This window comes from Globicephala melas, chromosome 20 (assembly GCF_963455315.2).
Source record: "Globicephala melas chromosome 20, mGloMel1.2, whole genome shotgun sequence".
Taxonomy (NCBI): Eukaryota; Metazoa; Chordata; class Mammalia; order Artiodactyla; family Delphinidae; genus Globicephala; species Globicephala melas.
In genome coordinates, this window is record NC_083333.1 from 45,992,384 (window position 1) to 46,017,734 (window position 25,351).

Below are 25,351 nucleotides of genomic sequence, written 5' to 3' on the forward strand. Positions count from 1 at the left end.
GGGTTTTCCTATAGGGGCTTAATTCAAAACTATGTTAAAACCCGAACAAATAAGAAAAACTGCGTGAGAAAAAGCAGGTTAAAGCCCAAAGTTGAAAATTTCAATCCAGCTACTGAAAAACGTAGCAAGAGTTTCTTCATTTATAATAAGAGATGGAGTAGATGAGCTAGATGATTTTTAAGATAACTTACAGCTTTGTGACCATATGATTTAGGATTAATTAAAAATGATATTACTTAACACCTGAAACCAACACAAAATTGTAAATAAACTATACTCCAATAAAAATTTTTTTAAAAATGGTATTAACCTAATTCAGTGGTTTCCAACCTCAGAGACTGCCAAAGAAGGGAAAGCCAAGGGTCAGGGGCCAAGGCTCCAGCCATACCACCCTACTCTTGCCAGACCAATCAGTATAACTTCCCCTTATGCTAGCTATGTTTATTAGGGAAAGCGGGAATCGTAATGCTTTAAAAAAAAAAGTCTGAAAACTACCACCTAGATGAAATGAAAGTTGCATCAGATATACAGCAATCATAATATACAGGTTTCTAAGTAGATATATTTAATGACAACTGGGCTCCATTTACACTGATAATTATAAAAAATGTCAAACACTGTTGTAATTGAGTGATTAAGTATAAACCATTATGCACAATTACAGCAATATTCAAAGAGAATATTGTCCTATGATATACTTTGCAGAAACTTCCCAGAAATTTAAAGACAGACCATGGAAAAGAGGAATTCTACTGAAATTCTATGGTTTAAGAACTAATCACTATCATTTTTAAGTGCTGGAAAATATATTTACCTGGGGTCCCTACTGCAAGAGGTTGAGTTACCTTAAAGAAGCAAGGCAGTCAAAGCTGTGACACCACCCCCACCCCCAAATCCTGGTTCAACCAGAACAGCTCTGTTTCCATGTACACACTGAATTTTTGTTTGTTTTTGGCGGTGCCACTGCCTTGCAAGCCGCGTGATCTAAGTTCCCCCAACCAGGGATGGAACCGAAAGCACCGGACTGCTAGGGAATTCCCAGATTGAATGTGTTAAAAACTTATGCTTGAAAAATGAATCCCCTAGGCTTCCCTGGTGGTGCAGTGGTTGAGGGTCCGCCTGCCGATGCAGGGGACAGGGGTTCGCGCCCCGGTCCGGGAAGATCGCACATGCCGCGGAGCGGCTGGGCCCGTGAGCCATGGCCGCTGAGCCTGCGCGTCCGGAGCCTGTGCTCCGCAACGGGAGAGGCCACAACAGTGAGAGGCCCGCGTACCGAAAAAAAAAAAAAAAAAAAAAAAAGAATCCCCTAGGAGCAGGGAAAGGCTCCCAACCTGCGCTCAAGTTGGAGACAACGCAGGTGTAGAGTGTGGAGGAAGAGGCCCCACAGATGAACCAGTGTTAGAGCAGGCATCAAGTGTTAGAAGATTAGAAGACTGATGATTCAAGGCAGGACCTTGTGCTTGCAGCTGCTCCTGGCAATAGGTTTTCTAAAGCTAAAGCCAGTAATTCTCCTTGGAGACCCCAAAAACTATCTAAGGGGGAGAACCATGAAGAGTCAACTCTAAAGGACAAAAATCAAGTACAGCACAAAGTCTGACCTCCTAAACCAAATGACTTCAAATAAAAATGCTCGTTAAGGCAACAAAGCAAACTCATTTTGTACTAAAATATATTAAGACATTAGCAGTATAAAATGTTTCCTATTTGGTAAGGAGAAGGCAGTAAAGGAAGATGAGTGGAGCAGGAAGGCACTGGGTGACAGATACCTTGCTTCTGAACGAGAAACAGGAGGTCCCACAGTATCATTATTAATCATACAGCTAAGGCTACCTGCTCTATTCTATATGATAGAATACTTTAATCTTAAAAAAGCAAAGTCAAAAAAAATCTGTTTCATTATAATAGAGATTTTCTTGCAAAGAACTTTAACATAGTATTACTATTCAAAGATACGGACATGAAATAAAATATTATACGTTTGGGACTTTGAAATGCTATTTTAAAAAATATCCTGACTACTTATATAAAATAGCTGAACATGGCTTATGATATTAAAACCTAAAAAAACAAAATATTAAAATAAAGATAGGGAAAGAGATAAAGGATACTCAGAAGGAGACAACAGACAAATGTCCCAGGAATCTGGGATGAAAGAGTTATTATAACTGAGAACTTAATCTAATTCTTATCTTCTTAGTGCCAAAAAGAACTATCTCAAGACAGGAGAGTTAAAGACTTGCTTTGTAATTCTCATGAAAGCTGCTGTTGCCATGTATTTAACGTATCTCATAAACGTGACACTACTATCAACACTACAGTAAAATATATCAGCTACTGGATACTAAGGTAAAGTATCTAAGATTCCACTTAGGCTGATTCAGATGGTCAGCATGCCACCGACCAAGGGCTTAACACCTGGACTTTTAAGAAAGAAAACTTAGCAAATGAATGAATTTGGCTTTAATTCATATTTCTACCACTGAATTAATATGTTTGGCCTTGATCAACATCCTTTATTGGACACGAATGAATTAAAATTCATTGGATTTCCACAGCAAGAACTCAAGCTCAGTTTTGTTCACATGCTATTATTTAACAGTAAACCCCTAAGTTAACAATATGTTAAGTGTACACAAAATTTCATTCATTAACTTTCTAAATTCTCTTTCCTTCTTATACATGGTCAGTAGCAGATAGAACCTTTAAATATAAATTAAGCTTACAGTAAGGTTAAAAAAAGTATTGAAGAGAATCAGATAACTGAATCAAAAGGAATGAAATCAAAAGGAAAGAATTTATCATTAGATACATTTTAAACATAACTCTCAATTACTCCAGATGTTCTGTGACACTACTTGTTAAAAAGAACATCTCCCAACAGATCATTTCAGCCCACGATACTGTATTACTAATAGTTCCTTCTTTGTTCTTGTGATTTTACATTTGAGACAAAACAAAACTGGAAGATCTTTCCTTTTCTGAATTATTAGGTCAAATCACAAAAATTTAGGTAACATATACAATGCATGGTTTCTATGAGGTTGAACCATATGACTTTGCCAATATACAACTATTTCTGATACACAAAACCAGCAATTTTATATGGTTCAACTTAATACGAAAATTGGATGAGACTAGTGGCTTTCCCCGTTTGAAACAATTTCAACTTGCAATGTCTTTATAGGAAACTTTTACTTATAAAACTTAGAGAAGTTATGTAACTATTCATAGTACAATAATTAATAAAAAAAAGAAACATTTCCATTACAACGTATAAAATAAAGACCTTCTAAGGATAAGATGATTAAATGCCATTGTGCCTTCAGATTTAAACAATGACTAAGCATTTCAACATAAGCTGAGAAATTCCATACTCACATGTTTAAAGCAGGTAACTGGAGCTGCTATAAAGCTATTGCTACTGATGTAGTTACCCCAGCTGAAACCTTCCATGGAGACTGCTACTGAAATAAAATAAATTTAGATATATTACAGTTCTCAAATTTGTAAGAAGGCTATTATTTTAAAATGTGAAATGACATAAATTTATCACCTCTGAAGAAAGTTTCTTCTATAAAGACAGAACTTCTCTAAATAAACATGAACTTTAGCATATATCATATTTGCAAACAAATAGCAGTTTAACTCTTCTATATACAACATATGCTCCTTGGGAAGTGAGGCAAGAGCTCTCCAGTTATAAGAAACAAAGAACAGCGGAGAGCAGATACCTTCAGGCTTACAAATGCCGTTCTGGCTGCTCTTGTGTTTTATTCCCACGCAGCTGTTACCGTGCACTTCAATGAAATTTCTATCCAGTATCCACCACCTAATAGCACCATAACTTGTGAACACTAGTCTATTCTAGAATAATTTACTGAAACCAAAACCACTACCAGGAAGCCCAGTGTCATAATGTGCAAATACATACACAAATAGCTTAGTTAACAGAATCCAAAATTAAAATGTTATTAATTAAAACTAGATGAATCAGTACCAAATATTTCACCTCCACTACATTCACCCATATTACCTGATTTAGTCTTTGCTTGATTTTGCAAGGTAGCTTGATACTGAGCATATGCAGCTAGTTTAGCAACTAAAGGTTGTTTCTGAAGAACTTTTGCTTTCTTTGTTGGAGGCTTACCCTAAAACAAGAAGAGTTAAGTAAATAGGATTCTTTCTCATCCTCCCACCCCCAAATCTGAAAACTAACTCGATTGCATACTACTCATTCTGCTTAAGTAAACATCGAGGGTTTAGAAAATTATTAAAGCAGAGGAAACATACAAGGAATTTTAACATGAGAAATGTTTTCTGGAGTTCTGCTACAATGTAGATACGTAATATGGGTAGCAGAGCTGGCACAGACTAAAATAGCAATATGCAAATTAATATGTTAATAAAAAATTATATCCCATAAGATGTTAAAATATAGGCTGTGGTGGATAATTCATTCCTTCTTGTACTAGATAAAACCAGTGGTTATTCACTCATGCAGGTTGCCAAGCATTGCTATTCATATAAGAAAAGATAACTTAATGTTTAAAGAGCAAGTGACTGAGGTTTATACCTTTAGCGCTAACGCAAAAGATCAATGACAAAATGATCATGGGCCAAATTCAGTGTGACAAACTGCCATCCATTTGGGTACAGACCATTGCTCAGGATCTTTAGGTACTGTCTATCTGAAATATAGAAATACATCTAAGTGATGTATTTCCTTGATCTGGGGAATTTAAATAATCCTCTCAGTGCTATGTAATGATCACAATAAGGTAAAGAAGAATATGAAAAATGTGATCATTCAAATAAAATATATTACAAATATCAGTTACGTGATGCCTTTAAAAAGTAGTTTATATGCTACAATAGTAATAACTTAGTCAAATGGTCAAATCTCCAGTCATTTTGTAGGCACTGACGTGCATTTACAGAAAGATGATTTGCCTTTTGTATTATGAATTTTTCCAAAAAGTTAGTTGGATTAACCAAATACACTTGGTCAAGGTATCAAATGGGTTACAATCAAAAATACAAACCAAAGATGATAGAAAAATAAAACCAAAGGGTAAATCATTCCCCCTCCCAACACTGAAAGTTTCTACTTTGATGTTAACTCCAAAGAAAATCGGGGGAAAAATGGCTTCAATTCATATATATCTAAAGATGTTTATTACATCTATACTTATTTAGAAAAAAGACACAAACAAGTCATAGTTTATTTTGGATAGTATACCTTCTCTATCTATAACAGCTACTCAATTTTATAGAATGAACATATTTCTTTAAAATGTGGGGTATAAAATGATAACTGGCCAATTGGGCAAAGGTGAAGTGCAACGACTCACAATCAAATGACAGATAAACAGTGAAAGCCATAGAAATAACAGATATAAAGAATAAGGTTTCTGTACCGTTACCTGAAGTCTGGCCAAAATGCTTGCCTTCTTGGAGTTTGACGAGTAACTTCTTGAACATGAAACACTGCAGAAACGCTTTGTTTTAGAGTAAAAAGCATCTCGCACACCAACCATCCCACACATTTCGCAGGTAGCTAATTAACAAAAACACTGGTGTTATGATCATATAATAAAACCAATTTTCATCTAACAGTTTAATAATTTCTCCAATTATCTAAAGGTTTTAATTTAAAAAATTTCTTTAAAGCAGATAGAAAATTTCTTCTATCTGATACATAAATGATATAAAAACCTAATAAAAGGTAGGGGAAAGACTGGAATGATACCACAGCTACAGGCTCCAGAAGGTCTGACAATAGCTTAAGGTCTGAAAGGGCTTTAAAAAGGGTCAAAAGACTCACAAACAAATGTAAGTTAGATTCAACTAACATTTCCTTAGTGCTCACCTTGTGCCAGACATTATAAGCTCTGATGTTTGAAAGGATTATAAACAAAAGATTAAAAAAAGTGCAACACAACTGAAGATTAATACAAAGTGCAGCACAGGTCTTTAAAATACTGTAAAGACTGAAACATAAAAATGGCCAACTCAGAAAAATGCTAACGGCAATATGAGGATTCTCTCAAGTTATATTCAGGAGACGAGAGAAACAACGTGCCCTATTATTAACTGATAATAGAGGGCAACAAAACTCTAACCACTAGTGGGTCTCTTTTGTAAACTAGCATAATGGACAATAATTTGAAAGGCAGAATTAGAAGAACAGGGTAGTAAGAAGTGAAGCTCAAAAAAGATACATAGGTTGTGGGATTGCTGAATTACATAACAGTTCTATTTTTAAATTGTTGAGGAATCACCATACTGTTTTCAATATGGCTATACCAATTTACATTACCACCAAGAGTTTATAAGACTTCCCTTTTTCCACATCCTCCTCAACATTTGTTATCTCTTGTCTTTTTGATACTAGCCATCCTAACAGGTATGAGGTGATATCTCATTGTGGTTTTGATCTTCATTTCCCTGATGATTAGTGATGTTGAGCACATTTTCCTGTACTATTGGTCATTTGCATGTCTTTTTTGGAAAAATGTCTATTCAGGTCCTTTGTCCATTTTTAAATTGGATTATTTGCTTTTTTGGCCATTGAGTTGTATAAGTCCTTTATATATTTTGGATATTAACCCCTTATCAAATATATGGTTTACAAATATTTTCTCCCACTCTGTAGGTTGCCTTTTCAATTTACTGTTTCCTTTGCTGAGCAGAACCTCTTTAGTTTAATGTAACCTCACTGCTTATTTTAGCTTTTGTTGCCTTGAGCTTTTGGTGTCTTATCCAAGAAATCACTGCTAAGACCAACGTCAAGGAGCTTCTTTCTTATGTTTTCTTCCAGGAGTTTTATAGTTTCAGGTCTTACATTTAAGTCTTTAATCCATTTTCAAGTTAATTTTTGTGAGTGGTATAAGATAGGGGTCCAGTTTTTCTTTTGCATGTGGATATCAAATTTCCCAACACCATTTACTGAAAAGACTATCCTTTCCCCATTGTGTGTTCTTGTTGCCCTTATCAAAAATTAGTTGACGGCAACTCAGTATCTCAAAGAGATAGCTGCCCTCCCATGTTCACTGTAGCATTATTCACAATAGCCAAGTTATGGAAACACACTAAACGTCTTTTGATGGATGAGTGGATAAAAAAAAATGTGGTATATATCTATATAGACAGATAGATATGGTATCCATATATATGGAATATTATTCATTAAAATTGAGTATTATTCAGCCATAAAAAGAAGGAAATATTGTCATTTCTGACAACATGGACAAAACTGGAGGGGATTATGTTAAGTGAAATAAGCCAGAAAGAGAAAGACAAATAGTGTATGGTATCACTTATATGTGGAAACTTAAAAAAAGAAAGCCCATTTCATAGAATGGTGGTTGCCAGGGGTACAAATTTTCAGTTATAAAAAGAATAAGTTGTGAGGATCTAATGTGCAGCATGGTGACTATAGTTAATAACACTACTGTATCGTATACTTGGAAGTTGCTGAGAGTGGATCTTGTGCTCACACCGCACGCACGCACGCACGCATGCACGCACACACACACACTCAGTTAACTTTGTGAGGTGACAGATGTGTTAATTATCTTGATCTTGGTAATCATTCCACCGTATCCGTGTATATCAAATCACCACATTTATAGACATTTATACATTTAAACATATACAATTATATTTGTCAATTATTCCTCAGTAAAGCTGGGGGGAAAAAAGATAACAGAGCAAACAACTATGTTGTTGAGTGGGTTGAGTGGGTTCAAATCTCCATCTAAACAGTTATTACTGGAGGAACTTACAGTTTAACCAGTAAGTTCTCATAACAAATTATGAGAAATCATGGAAAAAATGTAAGAAGCCAAGGATAAGAGATAAACAAAGGGTGTCTAAGGGAAAAAAAGCCTGAATGATTTTCTGTTGTAAAAATTCTAGAACAGATTATTTAAAAGGTTTGTGGATCATCTACGTAAAAAAAAAAAGCGATCCCAAGGGGACAGTATATCTTTTCCAAGAACTAAACATGTCAAACTAGAATTCTCATGACCAGGATGTAAGCCCCACCAGGGAGTTTATTCTATATTGTTTCTATTTGTATCTGTAAAACAGAGTCTGGCACATATAAAGCTCCCTTTTGTTATAAGATTACCAGACTGGTATATCATAACTAAACCACGACAAGATGTATATTAACAGGAGTTAACACATTTGATAAAATCTCTCATGTAGCTTTGTCAGTAAGGATTGAGAAATTCAAGCTGAAGTAGAAAACACCTAGGTAGGTTTTAACTGGTTGGATGACTACACCTAGTGAGTCCTGATAAGTGAAGTTAAGTTCTTTGATATGATCTGCAGGACTCTGTACCAGGGCCTTCGATGCTCAACGTTTTAATCAAAAGACTAGAATATAGGGCTTCCCTGGTGGTGCAGAGGTTAAGAGTCCACCTGCCAATGCAGGGGACACGGGTTCGAGCCCTGGTCCGGGAAGATCCCACTTGCCGCAGAGCAACTAAGCCCGTGTGCCACAACTACTGAGCCTGTGCTCTAGAGCCCGTGAACCACAACTACTGAGCCCGAGTGCCACAACTACTGAAGCCCCCGCGCCTAGAGCCCGTGCTCCACAACAAGAGAAGCCACCCAATGAGAAGCCCGCGCACCACAACGAAGAGGAGCCCCCGCTCGCCGCAACTAGAGAAAAGCCCACGCGCAGCAGCAAAGACCCAACACAGCCAAAAAAAAAAGTACCAATGTCATTAAAGGCCAAAGGAAACTAATTAAAAAAAAAAAAAAAGACTAGAATATGACTTACAGGGCATTATTATCAAATCTGCAAATGACGATCAGATGACACTGCATTCAACATTAGATGAAAGAATTAGGAATAAAATATTTCTAAGACCAAAATTTAGTAAGAAAAAGGTTACATGCAGAGTTTTAAAGTCTTAACACCTTGGGTTTAAAAAATCAACTGCAAAAGCGCAAGACTGATTTAAATTGGCCTAGTTCATGTGGTTTCAGTTATTTGCAAATTCAGTATTAGTTTTAAAAAAGTTAAAGCAATTTTGGTGGCCTGAATGGAAACACAGTGTCATAAAAAAAGGAGATAAAAGCTGAACTACCTTCTGTCCTAATCACACAGGGTGACCAACTATTTGCCTGAGGTCCTTTTCCAGGATGTGGGACATTTAATCCTAAAACCAGGACAGTCTCAGGCAAGACAAGTTGTCACCCTACTACCACATAATCTGAAGTATTCCCAGAAGAAAGTGAGCAGGATACTGATGAATTAAATCATTGATGCTGAGAAATGACTGAAGCAATTAGGTTTACTTAGTGTGTCCTAGAGACACCCTAGAAATAAGTGTTGTAATGTGATGGGAAGAGATGTCTTTGTTACAGGGATTAGAATCATTCTGTGTACCTTTAAAAATCAAAATTAAGACCAAAAGACAAAGTTAGAGCAAGGATAATTTTGGTTCAATATAAAGGATATTCTGGTAATTAGAGATACCCTATAGCCAAAGTGTTAAAACAGAAAACTTATAAGGAATCGTTAAAGAGAAGGGAGACTTAACCTTGAAAGTCTCTTTCAACTCTGTAAGTCTATTATCTTACACACTTCCAATTACATAGGGATTTATTATTTAATTATGGAACTTAAGTCCCATTAAGTTTCTCAGCTGCTTTTGTTTTCATTTTTTTCTACTTGTTTTCTACCAGCAGGTGGTAGGTATGCAAAATAAAGAGATCTAACACAAACCCAGTGATCTTATCTAGAACTGTAAGTTTCAGACTGTGTTTCTTCAAACTGTTCTTTAAAAATTCTAAGGGAAATGACAGGAGAAATGGAATCAAAACATACCCTCAAGTATAAAGTGTGTAACAGGTAAAGGCTGTTCACCTGAGCTGAAGTATATATCTCTATACTCACCCATGCCAGATTTACCATCTGGGTATGTGTACACTTGGCCATTGTTTTTGATAATTGGCAGATTAGAAGGTAAAGGAGCAACTTCCTCTTCACTCTCCTCAGAGCTGGAGCTGCTACTCGTGTCCTCACTGCAGCTATCATAACCGTCAAACATCCCGAAAGAGTCTCTTCTTTTCCTTTCGGATCGTGAAGAATGTTCAGTCTTAAAAGTAGAAGAAATCAGTAACACATGACACAGCACTCATGTACACTACCTAAAAGACCTTAGTTCAAATTGTGATAAATGAGATTTGAAAAATGAAAATCTAGCCCTGAGAATTGATAATTTTATTTTATAATGAAAAGCTAAATGTTTGAGGAGGATGCAGTGGCCAGATCACCAGGGCCCTTGAAGGCTAGGTTAAAGTTTGATATATTTTCTTCCTGAGGGCAACATAAAGACACTATGAAATATTTATCACAATGCCTGGAATATACATTTAGTAAACACTGGCTGGAATTCTAAATCCTAATAAATTCATACACCCTAACTCCATACAGAGATGATCTTTTACATCCAGAGTTTTCATATAAGTTTGTCGTCCACTTTATAGTCAGCTTGGTTAGCAGCTATTTACTGATCCTGAAATGTCAACACAGAATATCTTATTCTGACTCAACTTGTTAGAGAATATAAACTTAAAATTTCAGGGACCCAATGATTACAAACATTTTGGTTTCAATAAGTATAGGCTGTTAACATTTAAAAAAACGTATTATGGTCAAATACATTTGGGAAATTTTCCTTACTTCAAAGCCCTCTTCGAACCCTTAAGATGCTTGTGAACATTACAATAATTTAAGAGGTATACATAGTATGCAGTGTTTTCCAAAGCATCTTTTTTTTTTTTTTCTTTTGGTACGCGGGCCTCTCACTGCTGTGGCCTCTCCCGTGTGGAGCACAGGCTCCGGAGGCGCAGGCTCAGCGGCCATGGCTCATGGGCCCAGCCGCTCTGCGGCATGTGGGATCTTCCCAGACTGGGGCACGAACCCATGTCCCCTGCATCGGCAGGTGGACTCTCAACCACTGCGCCACCAGGGAAGCCCCCAAAGCATCTTTAAGGACTAATGTTCTAGAGAAATGTTCTCTATATCAGACCAAAGCCACTGAGGGGGCTGCAACTTCAATATAAGTTGTAAAATGGGTGGGAAAAAAACTGACTACATGTAGGGAGTTCCCTGGTGGCCTAAGTGTTAGGATTCCAGGCTTTCACTGCGGTGGCCCGGGTTCAATTCCTGGTCAGGCAATTGAGATCCCACAAGCTGCACAGCTCGGGGACCTACAAAGGAGCCTTTTTGTCCGTGCTCTGGGTGGAGAGGCTTCTCTGGGATTTTGCAACCAAAGACCTGAGGTTATAACTTATCCTACCCTAGATGGTCAGAAAATTCCCATGTCAAGAAATTAAAGTGGTTCTAGGATACCAGTGCCCCTTGACACCCAGAAAAAGCAATCCTAAATCATTTCAGAAATAATCACCTACAATTCCGGCCTTTCAGCATTTCCACAGATTTTTATCAAATATCAGTACACAATCAAATATCAAACACACAATAAGCGGTCCACCGCAAGCGTCAGCAGAAATAGATTAGATATCCCAAATAGTTAGGCACTGGAATTGCCAGAGACAGAATATAAAATAACCATACAAGAACTAAGAAGAAATAAAAAATGTTATTGAAAAATGAACAGAGAATACAATCAGAAAGAACCAAATGTTATTTCTGTAAATGAAAAATACAATTGCTGTAATTTAAAAAAAAAACACAAAAAACCCTAAATGGATTAGACATGCCTAAAAAATAATTGGGGAAATGGAAGATAAACATTAAGAAAGAACCCAAAACAGCAAAGAACAGAAACATAGAAACTAAGAGGTTAAAAGAGCACTGAATGTAAAGATCTAATAATAAATGTCAATAAGAGTTCTCAAAGGAGATGGACTTCCCTAGTGGCGCAGTGGTTAGGAATCCACCTGCCAATGCAGGGGACATGGGTTCGAGCCCTGATCTGGGAAGATCCCACATGCTGCAGAGCAACTAAGCCTGTGTGCCACAACTACTGAGCCTGCGCTCTAGAGCCCGTGAACCACAACTACTGAGCCCGAGTGCCACAACTACTGAAGCCCTCGTGCCTAGAGCCTGTGCTCCACAACAAGAGAAGACACTGCAACGAGCAGCTCGCACAGGGTAACGAAGAGTAGCCCTTGCTCGCTGCAACTGGAGAAAGCCCGCATGCAGCAACGAAGCCCCAACACAGCCAAAAATAAATAATAAATAAATAAATTTATATATATAAAAAAAAATTCTCAAAGGAGAGACTATGGAGAATGGAAAAAGGTAAAGCTGAATGAGATACTGGCTGAAAATTTTGAAGAAATAACAAAAACATGAATTCACAGATAGAACTACAATATATGTTAAGCACTACAATATATGTTAAGCACAACAAAAAGATATCCACATCTAAACAGATCACAGTAAAAGTGCAGGAGACCAGAGAGATTTTAAAAGTAACCAATCACAACAGTGAATCTCACTAGTCAACAAGCCCAATTTAGGCACATTTAGTCCCATCAGCTGCTTAGTAACTAATCATTAAATATGAATAAACAGGCAAGGATTACCAGTCATTTGTGAAAGGCCTCTTAAAAATGTGGAAGACCAGGAACTTCCCTGGTGGTCCAGTGGTTAAGACTCCTCGCTCCCAAGGCAGGGTGCCTGGGTTCGAGCCCTGGTCGATCCCTGGTCGGGGAACTAAGATCCCACATACTGCAACTAAGCACTTGCGCTGCAACTATTGAGCCTGTGCACCTCAATGAAGAGCCCATGTGCCGCAATGAAGACCCAGTACAGTCAAATTAATTAATTAATTTTTAAATTAAAAAAATTAATTTAAAAAATGTGAAAGACCAAAACAAATCTTCAGAAAAAAGAATCTACAGGAAATAGAAGTAATACAGGGAGCAAAAGAAAACTTCAAAAAAAAAATTCTTCAGAGAAATATAATAATAGGATGCTATCAGTGAACAAGACAGATCTTGGAATTTAAAAAACAGAAGAGGCAAAATAATAAATCAATACATGGATAGTAAAATCAAGGAAATCTTTCAAAAAGCATGTGTGTATGTATATACATGAGACAAATAGGTAGATAATAAAAGAGAAAAGATAAAAGTTAAATACAGAAGATACAAAATCCAAAGAATAGAGATACTGAAGAAAGAAAACAGATAGGAACAAAGAAAAAAATACAACAACAACAAGAATTCCAGGATCAAAAGACAGAGTTCCTATACTGAAGGGACCACGCAAGCCCAGCTTAATGACTTAAAAAAAAACCAAACTATACCAAGGTACATCCTTATAAAAATTACAGAACTTTGCCATACTAAAAGCTTCAAGAAAAACACTATATCACAGAAAAAGAGAAGGGAATTAGGATATCAGTGGGTTTCTCAATGACAAGATTAACAAAAGTAATGCCTTCAAACTTCTAAAGGAAAAAAATTCTTATCAGAAAAGCTATACTCGAAGCTCCACGTGAAAATCAACTAACTAAAAAACAAACAAACAAAAAGAAGAAAAAAAAGAAAGTAATAGCTGGTTAAGGAAAAAAATTCTTATCATAAAATCTATACTCAAAGCTCCAAGTGAAAATCAACTAACTGAAAAACAAACAAACCAAAAAAAAAAAAAAAACAATGAAAGCAATAGCCAGTTCTTTGAGAAGATCAATAAGACTGATTAGAGATAAGCAAAAAAGAGAAAAGACAAAATTTCCAGTATCATGGGTGAGAGGCAGCATCACTACAGATTCTGGAGATATTAAGAGGAGAGTAAGAATATGACCAACAACTTTACGCTAATAAATTTGACAACTTAGAGGAAATGGACAAATTCTTTGAAAGACATAAAACCAAATCTCACATATAAACGTATTACCTGAATAGGTAAATAACTATAATAACCTGAATAGGTAAAGAAATTAAATGTGTAGTTACAAACCTTCTCACAAAGAAAACTCCAGCCCAAATGGCTTCACTGGAGAATTCTACTTAAGAAACACTACTGATTCTACAACAACTCTTCCAGGAAACTGAAGAGGATGAAATAGTTTCCAACTCATTCTATTAGGCCAGCATTACTCTGATCCCCAAACCAGAAAAGCTATTGTAAGAAAACTACAGAGCGATATTACTCATGAATATAGGATGCAAACATTTTAAACTAAATTTTAGCAGACTGAATCAAACACTACATAAAAAGAATAATATAGGATGGCCAAGTGGGTTTATCCCAGGAAGGCAAAGCTAATTCAACATTTGAAATCAATAAATTCATCATATTAATAGACTAAAAAACAGAAGTCATATGATTATCTCAAGAGATACAGAAAAAGCATTTTACAGACTCCGAGACCTATTCCTGATTAAAAAAAAAAAAACCGTCAGCAAACTAGGAATAGAAGAGAACTTCCTCACCCGATAAAGAACATTCAGGAAAATCCTAAACTTAGCATAAAATTTAATGGGGACTTCCCTGGCGGTCCAGTGGTTAAGACTCCATGCTTCTACTGCAGGGGGCACGGGTTTGATCCCTGGTAGGGGAACTAGGATCCTGTATGCTGTGTGGCCCAGCCAAAAAAAAGAAATTTAATTATGAAAATCTGGATGTTTTCCCATCAAGACTGGGAGTTTATATATTTGCTTTTGCCATTTTAATTCAATATTGTACTAGAAATTCTAGCCAGCGCAATAAGAAAAAAAAAGTACAGAAATAAATAAAAGAATCCAGATTGTAAAGAAGTAAATTTAACTAAATCTTTATTCCCAGACATCATGATTGTAGAAAATCTGATGGAATATACAGTAAGTGTTGGGCTAATAAGTGTTTAGCAAGGATGCAGGACAAAATATCAGTACAGGAAAATCAGCTGCATTTCTATATACTAGCAACAAAACTCCAGAAATTGAAATTTCTGGAGTTCAATTTCTGGAAATAAAAAAATACCACTTACAATAGCATCAAAAAGTATGAAATAATTGGGGATAAATCTGGCAAAAGATATGCAAGACCAATACCATGAAAACTACTAAATGTTCCTGAAAGGGTTAAAGAAAGATCTAAATAAATGGAAAGATTTACTGTGTTCACAGATTAGAAGAATAAATATTGTTAAAATGCCAATTCTTCCCAACTTGATTTATAGATCCAACACAATTGTAATCAAGGGACTTCCCTGGTGGTCCAGTGGTTAAGAATCTGTGCTTCCACTTCAGGGGGCAGGGGTTCAATCCCTGCTGGGGAACTAAGATTCTACATGTTACATGGAGTGGCCAAACAAACCAACCCCGAAAAACACAACGTAATCAAAACACAGAAGATTTGGGGGTAGAAATTGACAAGCTGAATCTAAAATTCATATGGAACTGCAAGGGCCTAGAATAGCCAAAACAAATTTGAGAAGAACAAAGTTGAAAGACTTAAGCTTCCTGACTCCAAGATGTATGCTGAAGCTACTCTAATCAAGGCAGTGGAATTTTGACATAAAGACCGACAAATAGATCAAAAGAAATAGACCCATACATATATGGTCAATTGATTTTTTTTCACAAGTGTGAAAAGGCAATTCAGTGGAGAAAATATAGTCTTCTCAACAAAAGGTGCTGGAACAAGCAGATAACCATATGCAAAAAAAAAAAAAAAAAAGAGACTGGGATCTATACGTTATATCATAAACAAAACGTAACTCAAAATGGATCACAGGGAATTCCCTGGTGGTCCAGTGGTTAGGACTTGGCAATTTCACTGCTGTGGCCTGGGTTCAATCCCTGGTTGGGGAACTAAGATCCCACAAGCCACATGGCGTGGCCAAAAACAAAAACAAAACGGATCACAGACCTAAAAGTAAGAGCTAAAACTAAAAACTTCCAGAAAAAAAACTGGAAAAAAACATTCACGATGTTAGGTTAGGTATTAAAAAGTTTTTGGATATGACATCAAAAGTATGACCCAGTAAAGGAAAAATTGATCACTAAACTTAATCAAAATTTAAAACTTCTGGTCTTTGAAAGACACTATTAGGAGAATAAAACAAGCCACAGACTGGAAAACAATATTTGCAAATCATATACCTGATAAAGGATTTGTATCCAGGACATATAAAGAACCGTCAAAACTCAGTAACTTAAACAACATAATTAAAAAAAAACAGAAAACAGGCAAAGATCTAAAGAGAATTCACAAAGAAGCTACATGGACGGCAAATAAGGACATGAATACATGTTCAACATCATTGGTCATTAGGAAATTACAAATTAAAATCACAAGATGTTCTTATGCATCTATTAGAATGGCCAAACCCACAGCCCTCTATGGTCTGTGCAGCAAATGGAACTCTCATATACTGAAGATGGGAATGTAAAATGGTACAAGCACTTTGGAGAACACGCAGTTTTAAATACAATGTTAAATAAAACGTGCTAAATATACACCGCCTACGATACATTCCACTCCTGGGTATTTATCTAAGAAAAATGAAAGCTTAAGTCCATACAAAGACATATATATGAATGATCATAATAGCTCAAAACTGGAAATACCCAAATGTCCATCAAAAAGTAAATGAATAAACAAATTGTGGTACATCCATACAATGATTCCATTTTGCTACTTGGCAATAAAAAGGAATTAATTTTTGACACACACAACAGCGATAATCTCACAATAATTATGCTGAGCAAAAACCATACCAAAAAAAAAAAAGAACACAAGCTGCATGATTTCATTTTTATAAAACTTTAGAAAATGCAAACTAATGTATAGTGGCAGAAAACAGATCAGTAAGTTACCTGGGGAAGGGATGGGCCAGGGGTGGGGAAGAGGTTATAAAGGATCATGAAGAAACTTTTGGGGATTATGGACAGCTTCTGTATCTTGACTGTGGTGATGGTTTCACGAGTGTTATATTTGTCAAAACTTATTAAATTGTACACTTTAAAGTTTTAAATCTCGTGTCAATTTTACTTCAAGAAAGTTGTTAAAAAAATCTATATCCTGTCAATCTATCAGCCACGTATAATGGTTGGATAAAGATATTTTCAGATATGCCAAGTCTCAAAAAACTTAGATCCCATGTTCACTTTTACTCAGATGTGCTTCATTATAACATCAAAGTAACAAAGAAAGAGAAAGATCCAACAGAGGACAGGGAATTCCCAAGACAATGATAAAAGGGACGTCCTCGGATGACAGCTGTACAGGAGGCCTACAAAGCAACCAGACTATACTGGAGGAGGATGGACGATGGCAGCTCCAGGATAAAAATAAAACTTTGTGTTTGACAGAGTTTGTTGGAGGATTTAGGAAAAAGGCAATAGACACTTTTAATAGTGTTAAATGATTAAACGAAAAAATATGAGACAGTTGTTAACTCCAGGAAAAGAAGTTATATCAAAAAGGAACAAAGGGAAGGCTTCCCTGGTGGTGCAGTGGTTGAGAGTCCGCCTGCCGATGCAGGGGACACGAGTTCGTGCCCCGGTCCGGGAAGATCCCACATGCCGCGGAGCGGCTGGGCCCGTGAGCCATGGCCGCTGAGCCTGTGCGTCCAGAGCCCGTGCTCCACAACGGAAGAGGCCACAACAGTGAGAGGCCCGCGTACCGCAAAAAAAAAAAAACAAAACAAACAAACAAAAAGGAACAAAGGAAGTTCCCTGGTGGCCTAGTGGTTAGGATTCTGGGCTTTCACTGCCGTAGTCTGGGTTCAATCCAGTGACCCGGCTGAGCAGCCGTAAACATTATCATATAAACACTAATGATTTAACTTATGAAGTGGATAGGTATAAAGATATAGTGATTCCTCATTTCCCCATGAGATTAAAAATAACAAGAAGTGAGTTTTTTGATCAACTTGAATAAAAAGTTTGGAGGATAGAGATAAAAAGGGCGAATGTCAACTTATATTTATTGCCTGGGTTATAAATTTTTTCCATAAAGCTTAACTTATTAAACTTAAATGACTACTCTTTATTATAAGATTATGTCCCCCCTTAAGAATGGTAACAATAGACGGCTATTTTTGCAAAATATTTCATCTTTACTTACAAATGATTTACAATGTATATAGTTCCAATAGATTTACAGAAAAGTTGAAAATACAGCGCAGATTTCCCATATTATACCTGTTTCCCTATTAATATCTTATGTTAATATTGTACATTTGTTAATTAATGAACTAAAATTGGTATGTCGTTTAACTAAGTCTATATATACTTTATTCAAATTTCCTTCATTTTTACCCTATGTTCTTCTTCTGTTCCAAGATCCCACACTACATTTAGTTGTTAGATTTACTTAAGCTCCTCTGGGCTGTGAAAATTTCTCAGATTTTCCTGGTTTCTGGTGACCTTGACAATTGAGGAGTACTGGTCAGGTATTTTGTTGAACGTTGCTTCTACTGAATTTGTCTCATATCCTCATGATTAGACTGGGGATACATCCTGTCAACATAACTTATCCCTGTTGATGTTGACCTTGATTACTTGCCAGAATTATTCTTTTAAAATAAATAAATTTATTTATTTATTTATGGCTGTGTTGGGTCTTCATCGCTGCATGTGGGCCTTCTCTAGTTGCGGTGAGTGGGGTCTACTCTCCGTTGCAGTGCGCGGGCTTCTCATTGCGGTGGCTTCTCTTGTCGTGGAGCGTGGGCTCTAGGTGCGCAGGCTTTAGTAGTTGCAGCACTCGGGCTCAGTAGTTGTGGCTCATGGGCTTAGTTGCTCCGCGGCATGTCGGATCTTCCCGGACAAGGGATTGAACCTGCGCCCCCTGCATCGGCAGATGGATTCTTAACCACTGCACCATCAGGGAAGTCCCACTTGCCTGAAGAATTATTTGGCAGTTTTTTCTACTATAAAATTACTCTTCACCTCTCTCCATACTGTACTCTTTGGAAGGAAGTAACTATTCGAAGCCCATGCTCAAGGAGTGGGGAATTAAGCACCCACTCTTTTTCAAAAAATTTATTAAAACAAATAAAGTAGCACTCTTAAACAAATTAATTAAATGAAGTAGCACTCTTCACCCCATTATTTCTCATTTCAGTATCCTGTTTGTTTCTTTCAGAGAATTTATTATGAATTTGATTTTAAGATTTTTGTGTGCACTTAATTTTTTACCTATCTTCTCTGAACTGTATTTCTGTCTTGTTCACAATATTCTCAGAGATCAGCATTGCAGGACTCAAATATTTGTTGTCTCTCAACTGGGGGCAGTGGATATTAGCCCCCTGGTAGATATTTGGCAATATCCCTTAAGAGGACTGGAGGAAAAGAGTCACATTCCTTTGCATTAACATGACAGGAGAGTCCAAAACGCTGTTTAGTGCCACTGGTGAGAAACCCTGATTTAAACTGAGGCTTTATGTTTTTGGTTATAAGTGACAGAAACCTAATTAAACTGTGGTTCCTAATTTGATGAACAAACTGAATTTGGTAGGGGCTAAGCAGAAACCAATTTTATTCTCTCATTATTGTCCCTGAATATTTGAGGATCCCTCTTTATTCCTCAGACAAAATCTTAGTCAAAGCCTTTAGCTTTTTTCCCTGGTATTATGATCTCTTTATCATTCATTTCTTAAATTTGCCATCTTACAGTTCTAAGAGCAGAGTTCCTAAGTTTAAAAAATCCCAAATAATGGGTATGTTGTCTTCACCTGGGTTAAGTGCATGCCTAGGGGTATTCAACCAGAGGGTCAGGGGCATAAAAGAACAGAGCAGCTCCAAAGACAATTATGTGGATGAATGGAATGAAAATTTCCAAGAGAGAAAAACAGGGGGTCAGGTCAACTCAGTATCACACACATACACACACACACAAATGATACTTGTTTAAAGGCTGAGAAAGAAGATTTCTGATGGGCGAGAGGAGGATCTTTTTAGGCAGAGAACAGCACAGGTGAAGGCACATCAGCAAGAGGCCATCAAGCACCCCCTCTTTGAGCATGGACTATCTACACAAATTATTTGGAATTCTTTCACATAGATTTCCTCTCCTTTAAAAACTTCCCCTTTTTGGGTTTGCAGTTTTCTCATCATTAGATTCAGACTGTATATTCCCAGTTGAAATACTACATAACTCATGCTACTCAGGGTAGTAAACCCAGATTATATGATGTTCATCTGCCCCTTATTGGTGACGATAAGACTTGGTCTAGCTGTGGGATCTGGTTCTCCACTGGTGTTTTACTGTTTTCCCTCTTTTAATAAGCAACCTATGGAAGACACTTCAAGACCATGCAAATATACTGCTCATCAAAATTTCACTCCAGATTTAGCATCCAATGATTCTTGCCCAATCTTTTACTACGATTTTCCAATCCCAGAATTCCTTCCATATTCATCAGTTGGCATTCTTCTGTCAGGAAGATCCTTCTTTTTTCTCTTATGGGTATTAACTCCTGGATTCCAACTTTTCAATGGTTTGTAATTCTTTATTGTCCTTTGTTATTTGGGGGCTCAAATCATGACAGATTCAGCCAGTGGGAACCCATTCAAGCTGACTCCTGTGTCATTCTGACATGCCCCTATCATTTTTGAACAATTTTTTGCTTTCTGGCATAACAAGACATTCTAGGCTTATCTCACTTTCCTGTCTCAGCTCTGGAATCAACCATTTCTCCAAAGAGCCTTGGTTTCTTTTACTAGGAATGTTAGAAATAAAGATCTAGGTGGTCCATGTGTTCATTGCTACTGGGGTATCTCTTTGCTTCTGGAGCCTTTCAGTGCATGTGAGTTGGAATATATATGCAGACATGTATGTGACATATGACTTACGTATATATACAATGTATTTTCAAAATCATAAGTTTACACTTACACCTCCAATTAGAATCCATCCCCACAGGGCTTTTCCTTACCTTCTCACATCCGTATTTGTCTCTCTCTTCTTCTATTGAAAACCCTGGCTTCCAACAAAATTAACATTTATTCATTTGCTCCATCCTTTTATATATTTAAATAGTTTCAGAGCATAACATCCATACTGCTACAAAAATGAACTTTTGAGTTCAGAATTTCTTTGTAGTCCCTTCTCCTCAAACTGAGGAACAGAGTACTGAGTTTTAGAGTTACTTGGATTAGCTATTTCTCCCTCCTTCAATTGTCAGTTTGAAATAAGTTGGTTTTGGTTTGCTTTTGGTTTTAGTCTCCCTTGACATCCTTATTGAGTTAATTTCATTTACTGGGACTATCAAAAAAATCACCCTGCTTTCAAATATAAACAGCTATACAAAAAGGTATAACTTGGAGAAATATTTCCTTCCCTTACCTCGCCACTGTCTCCTGTAGGTGGGTAACCAACTTTATTGCTTTCTGGTTCATCTTTCTTATGTGTGTATGTTTTAAAAAGGTAAACAGGTATATTTATGCTTCCTTATATACACAAAAGGCCACATACTAAATTCCTCTGTCCTTTAATTTAGAAATACATCCTGGAAACCACTTCATTTCAGGGCACAGACATCTTCCTCATTCCTTTTTAAGCTGCGCAGTTCTCCACTGTGCGCATGTTTATTCAGTCAATTTCATTTGGACACAATAGTTTTCAATGTTTTGGCAATAACAAATATTGCTGCAATGAACATATATACATGTATATATACATATACACATATATGTATATAAATTGTTTGAGGTATAACTTCAGGGTATATTCTCAGAAGTGTGACTGCTGGGTAGAATGGTGAATGTTTTGTTAGATATTGCCAAATTCCCCTCCACGGAAACTTTACCATTTTGTATTTGCTCCAGCAATACTGGGAGTTTTTTTTTTTTTTTTTTTGCCATATAATATGCTGGATGAAAATGGTATGTCAGTAGTCTTTTTTCCCCTTTTTTTAAAAAAAACTTTTTACTTGGAAATAACTCCAAATTTACAGAAAAGCTGGAAATATAGTACAAAGAAATCCTGTGTATTCTACTCAGATTCACCAATTACTAAAAAATCGCTCCATTTGTTTTATTCTTCTCTCGAAATATATAGATGTTTTTCTGAACCATTTGAGAGTGAGTTGCATACAATTTTTTTTTTTTTTTTTTTGGCAGCAGCATGCAGGATCCAAGTTCCCTGACCAGGGATCAAACCCATGCCCCCTGCAGTGGAAGTGTGGAGTCTTAACTACTGGACCACCAGGGAAGTCCCATACATGTCTTTTTATTCCAAACTACTTCAGTGTGCATTTCCTGAGAATATAAACATTCTCTCATCACTATAGCACAGTTATTAGTTTCAGGGAATTTAATGTTAATACTTTGCCCTAATTTACCATCCATATTTCAATGGACCCAATGTCCTTTATAGAATTTCTTCCCTCTAGTCCAGCATCACATGCTGTATTTGTTTCCTTTAATCTAGAAGATTGTTTTTGGAGAATGTAGGCCTCCTCTCCTCTTTTTTTTTTTTAATAAGCAAGAAATAAGGAAATTTATTATATTAGTATTAAGTTACAATATAAGGACAAGCTATATATATATATAGAGAGAGAGAGAGAGAGAGAGAGAGAGAGAGGGAGAGAGAGAGACAGAGACAGAGATAAATGTACATACATCACCAGTTTGGGAGAACTTACATCACCAAGTTGGGAGAACAAGCAATATATATATAGATAGAAATAAAAGTGCATACAGCACCAATTGGGGAAACACCTATATCCAGACCCAAGCAATGCTGGGAAGACCTCTCCTCTTTTTAATGGGATGCTTTTCATTTGGGGTTCGTCTGAAGTTTCCTCATTTTCAGGTTATATATCCCCATAATACTACGTAAGTGATATATCCTTCTCAAGAGTATTACATCCAGAGGCACAAGATACATATCTGCCCCTCAGTGGTGATGTTCATTTTCATCACCCTGCCAAGGTGTTATCCAGTTTTTCCAGTATACTTACCATATTTCTCCTTGCAACTAATAAGCAATCTTGGGGACACATTTAAAACAAACTAATACAGTTGCTCACTGAAATTCTACCCCCCTCATCCCTAAATTAGGCATCCAATAACTCCTGCAGAACCAAACATTATGATGTCTGCAAAATGATTTTCTAGTGCTAGTACTCTTACCAGTCAGCAGGAAACTCTCATCATCCCCTTTATATATCTATCTACCTATTCATTATCAGTATGAGTTCACTAACTCCTATTTCCCCGCCCCACCCCCCTAGTTCATAATTCATTTCTGTCTTTAATTATTTGGGGGTTCAAATTATCCCAGTTTGGCTACTAGGATCCCCTTGAACTGACTCCCATGTCATTTTGACATGCCCACATCAATTTTTGAGCAGTACCTTACTTTCTGGAATATCAAGATATTCTAGGATCATTTTAAACCCTACACTGCTCCAGCTCCTAAATCAACCTTTTCTCCAAGGAGATCTCATCCTTTTTAGTGGGGATTGGTATTAAAAACCAGTATAGTTCTACACTAAGCCATTTTTGTACCTTTCTGTATATGTGTGTGGACTTGTCTGTTCTTATCTCTTGCCCTTTAAGTGTTTTTAATCTTTTAAATGTTTTTTCAAAACTCTTTGTATTTAGGAATTTACCCTAAATTTACCTGTTATATATGGCAAATTTTGATTTCATGGAATTTTTTGCCATACAATTAAATAAAATTTTTTTAATGTAGTAAAACTTATCAGTATTTTCTTTCATTGTACCTTGAGTCACAGAAAAATTTCCCTTATACCATGGTATAGAAAAATTCACCCATATTTTGTTATTTACATCTCTGATCCATTTAGAGTTTATTCTTTTTTTTTTTGCGGTACACGGGCCTCTCACTGTTGTGGCCTCTCCCATTGCAGAGCACAGGCTCCGGATGCGCAGCCTCAGCGGCCATGGCTCACGGGCCCAGCCGCTCCGCGGCATGTGGGATCCTCCCGGACCAGGGCACCAACCCGTGTCCCCTGCATCGGCAGGCGGACTCTCAACCACTGCGCCACTAGGGAAGCCCCTAGAGTTTATTCTTATGTATGGTATAAACAGTGGCCCTAATATTATCTTTTCCCAACTATCTAGTTGTACCATCGCTTTTTACTAAAATGTCCCTTTTGTCACAGTGCTTTGAAATACCACTTTATGTTTTAGATTTCCATATGTAGTTGTGTCCATATCTAAACGTTATACTATCTTATTGGTCTGTCTATTCATGTGCCAATAGCTTCCTTTTTAAATTAGAGAGCCTTCCTAGTCTAGTCTGAAATCTGGTAGGCCTAGACACCCGCCCCCAATATTCTTCCTTTAATGCTTTGATATTCTTGCATGTTTTATTTTTCCAAATGAACTTCAGTATTAACTAGCTTAGTTCTATACCAAAAAATTGTTGGGTGTTTTTATTAGGGCCTCATTAGATTTACTAACTTCGGAATCTTCATAATGTTGAAATGTCTTAACTGAGAACAAGAAACGTTGTATAGTTTGCATCATATAGGCTTTTGAACAATTTTTGTTAAAAGGAAATCCTTATGAATTTAAGTATTTTATTTTTCGTGGCTAATGTAAATGCAATTTTCCCTTTTGTTATATTGTTGAATTGACTGAGTACACTTAGATTTATTATTTTATATCCTGTAATCTTGCTAAATTATTTGGAAAGTTTTATCATTGATTTTCTAGGGCTTTCCAGATACACTATAATGTCACTTGCAAAGAAACTTTTCTCTTTTCCACTAAGCTTATAATTTTCTTTTTCCTAACTGTATTTTTTGCATTGGCTTTATTTATTTATTTATTTTTGGCTGCGTTGGTCTTCGTTGCTGCACGGGCTTTCTCTAGTTGCGGCTAGTGGGAAGAACTCTTCGTTGCTGTGCGCAGGCTTCTCACTGAGGTGGCTTCTCTTGTTGCAGAGTACGGGCTCTAGAGCACAGGCTCAGTGGTTGTGGTGCACGTGCTTAGTTGCTCCGCGGCATGTGGGATCTTCCCAGACCAGGGCTCAAACCCGTGTCCCCTGCACTGGCAGGCGGATTCTTAACCACTGCGCCACCAGGGAAGCCCCAGGATTAAGATATTTTGATGTATGTATGTATGTGAGTGTGCATGTGCATTTACGAAAATCATGTTAAGGAAGGATCTATCCATTCCTGTTTTCTTAAAAGTTTTTATTAGGAATAGGTGTTGAATTTGTCACAGACTTTCCCAACATCTAAAAAGAGAATGACTGTTCTCCTTAGAGCTATTAATATGGTAAATTATATCAACAAACTTCCAAATACTGAATCATTCTTGTACTGCTACTATCAAGCTCACTTCGTCATAATGTATTTGACTATTGTGTTCAGAGATTGCACAATATTTAGGATTTTGCACTGATATTCATAAATGTCTAATTTTCATTTTTTTGCAC

General features: G+C 36.7%; 1 protein-coding gene across 8 annotated transcripts in view; it reads right to left on the bottom strand.

The window, feature by feature from the left end:
* Positions 1-25,351, bottom strand: part of MBTD1 (mbt domain containing 1) — a 67,673-nt gene that overhangs the window by 30,996 nt on the left and 11,326 nt on the right. For 5 of the 8 annotated variants that reach the window (XM_060290621.2, XM_030840045.2, XM_060290620.1 and 2 more), the window contains 4 exons: positions 9,917-10,118; positions 5,418-5,557; positions 4,034-4,148; positions 3,379-3,464 (listed from right to left, as the gene is read on the bottom strand). In XM_060290621.2, coding sequence (XP_060146604.1) covers positions 3,379-3,464; positions 4,034-4,148; positions 5,418-5,557; positions 9,917-10,070 — 495 coding nt within the window. In that variant the 5' untranslated portion in view covers positions 10,071-10,118. The remainder of the gene's footprint in view (positions 1-3,378; positions 3,465-4,033; positions 4,149-5,417; positions 5,558-9,916; positions 10,119-25,351) is intronic. The other 3 variants (XM_030840046.2, XM_060290617.1, XM_060290616.1) reach the window with 3 other exon arrangements.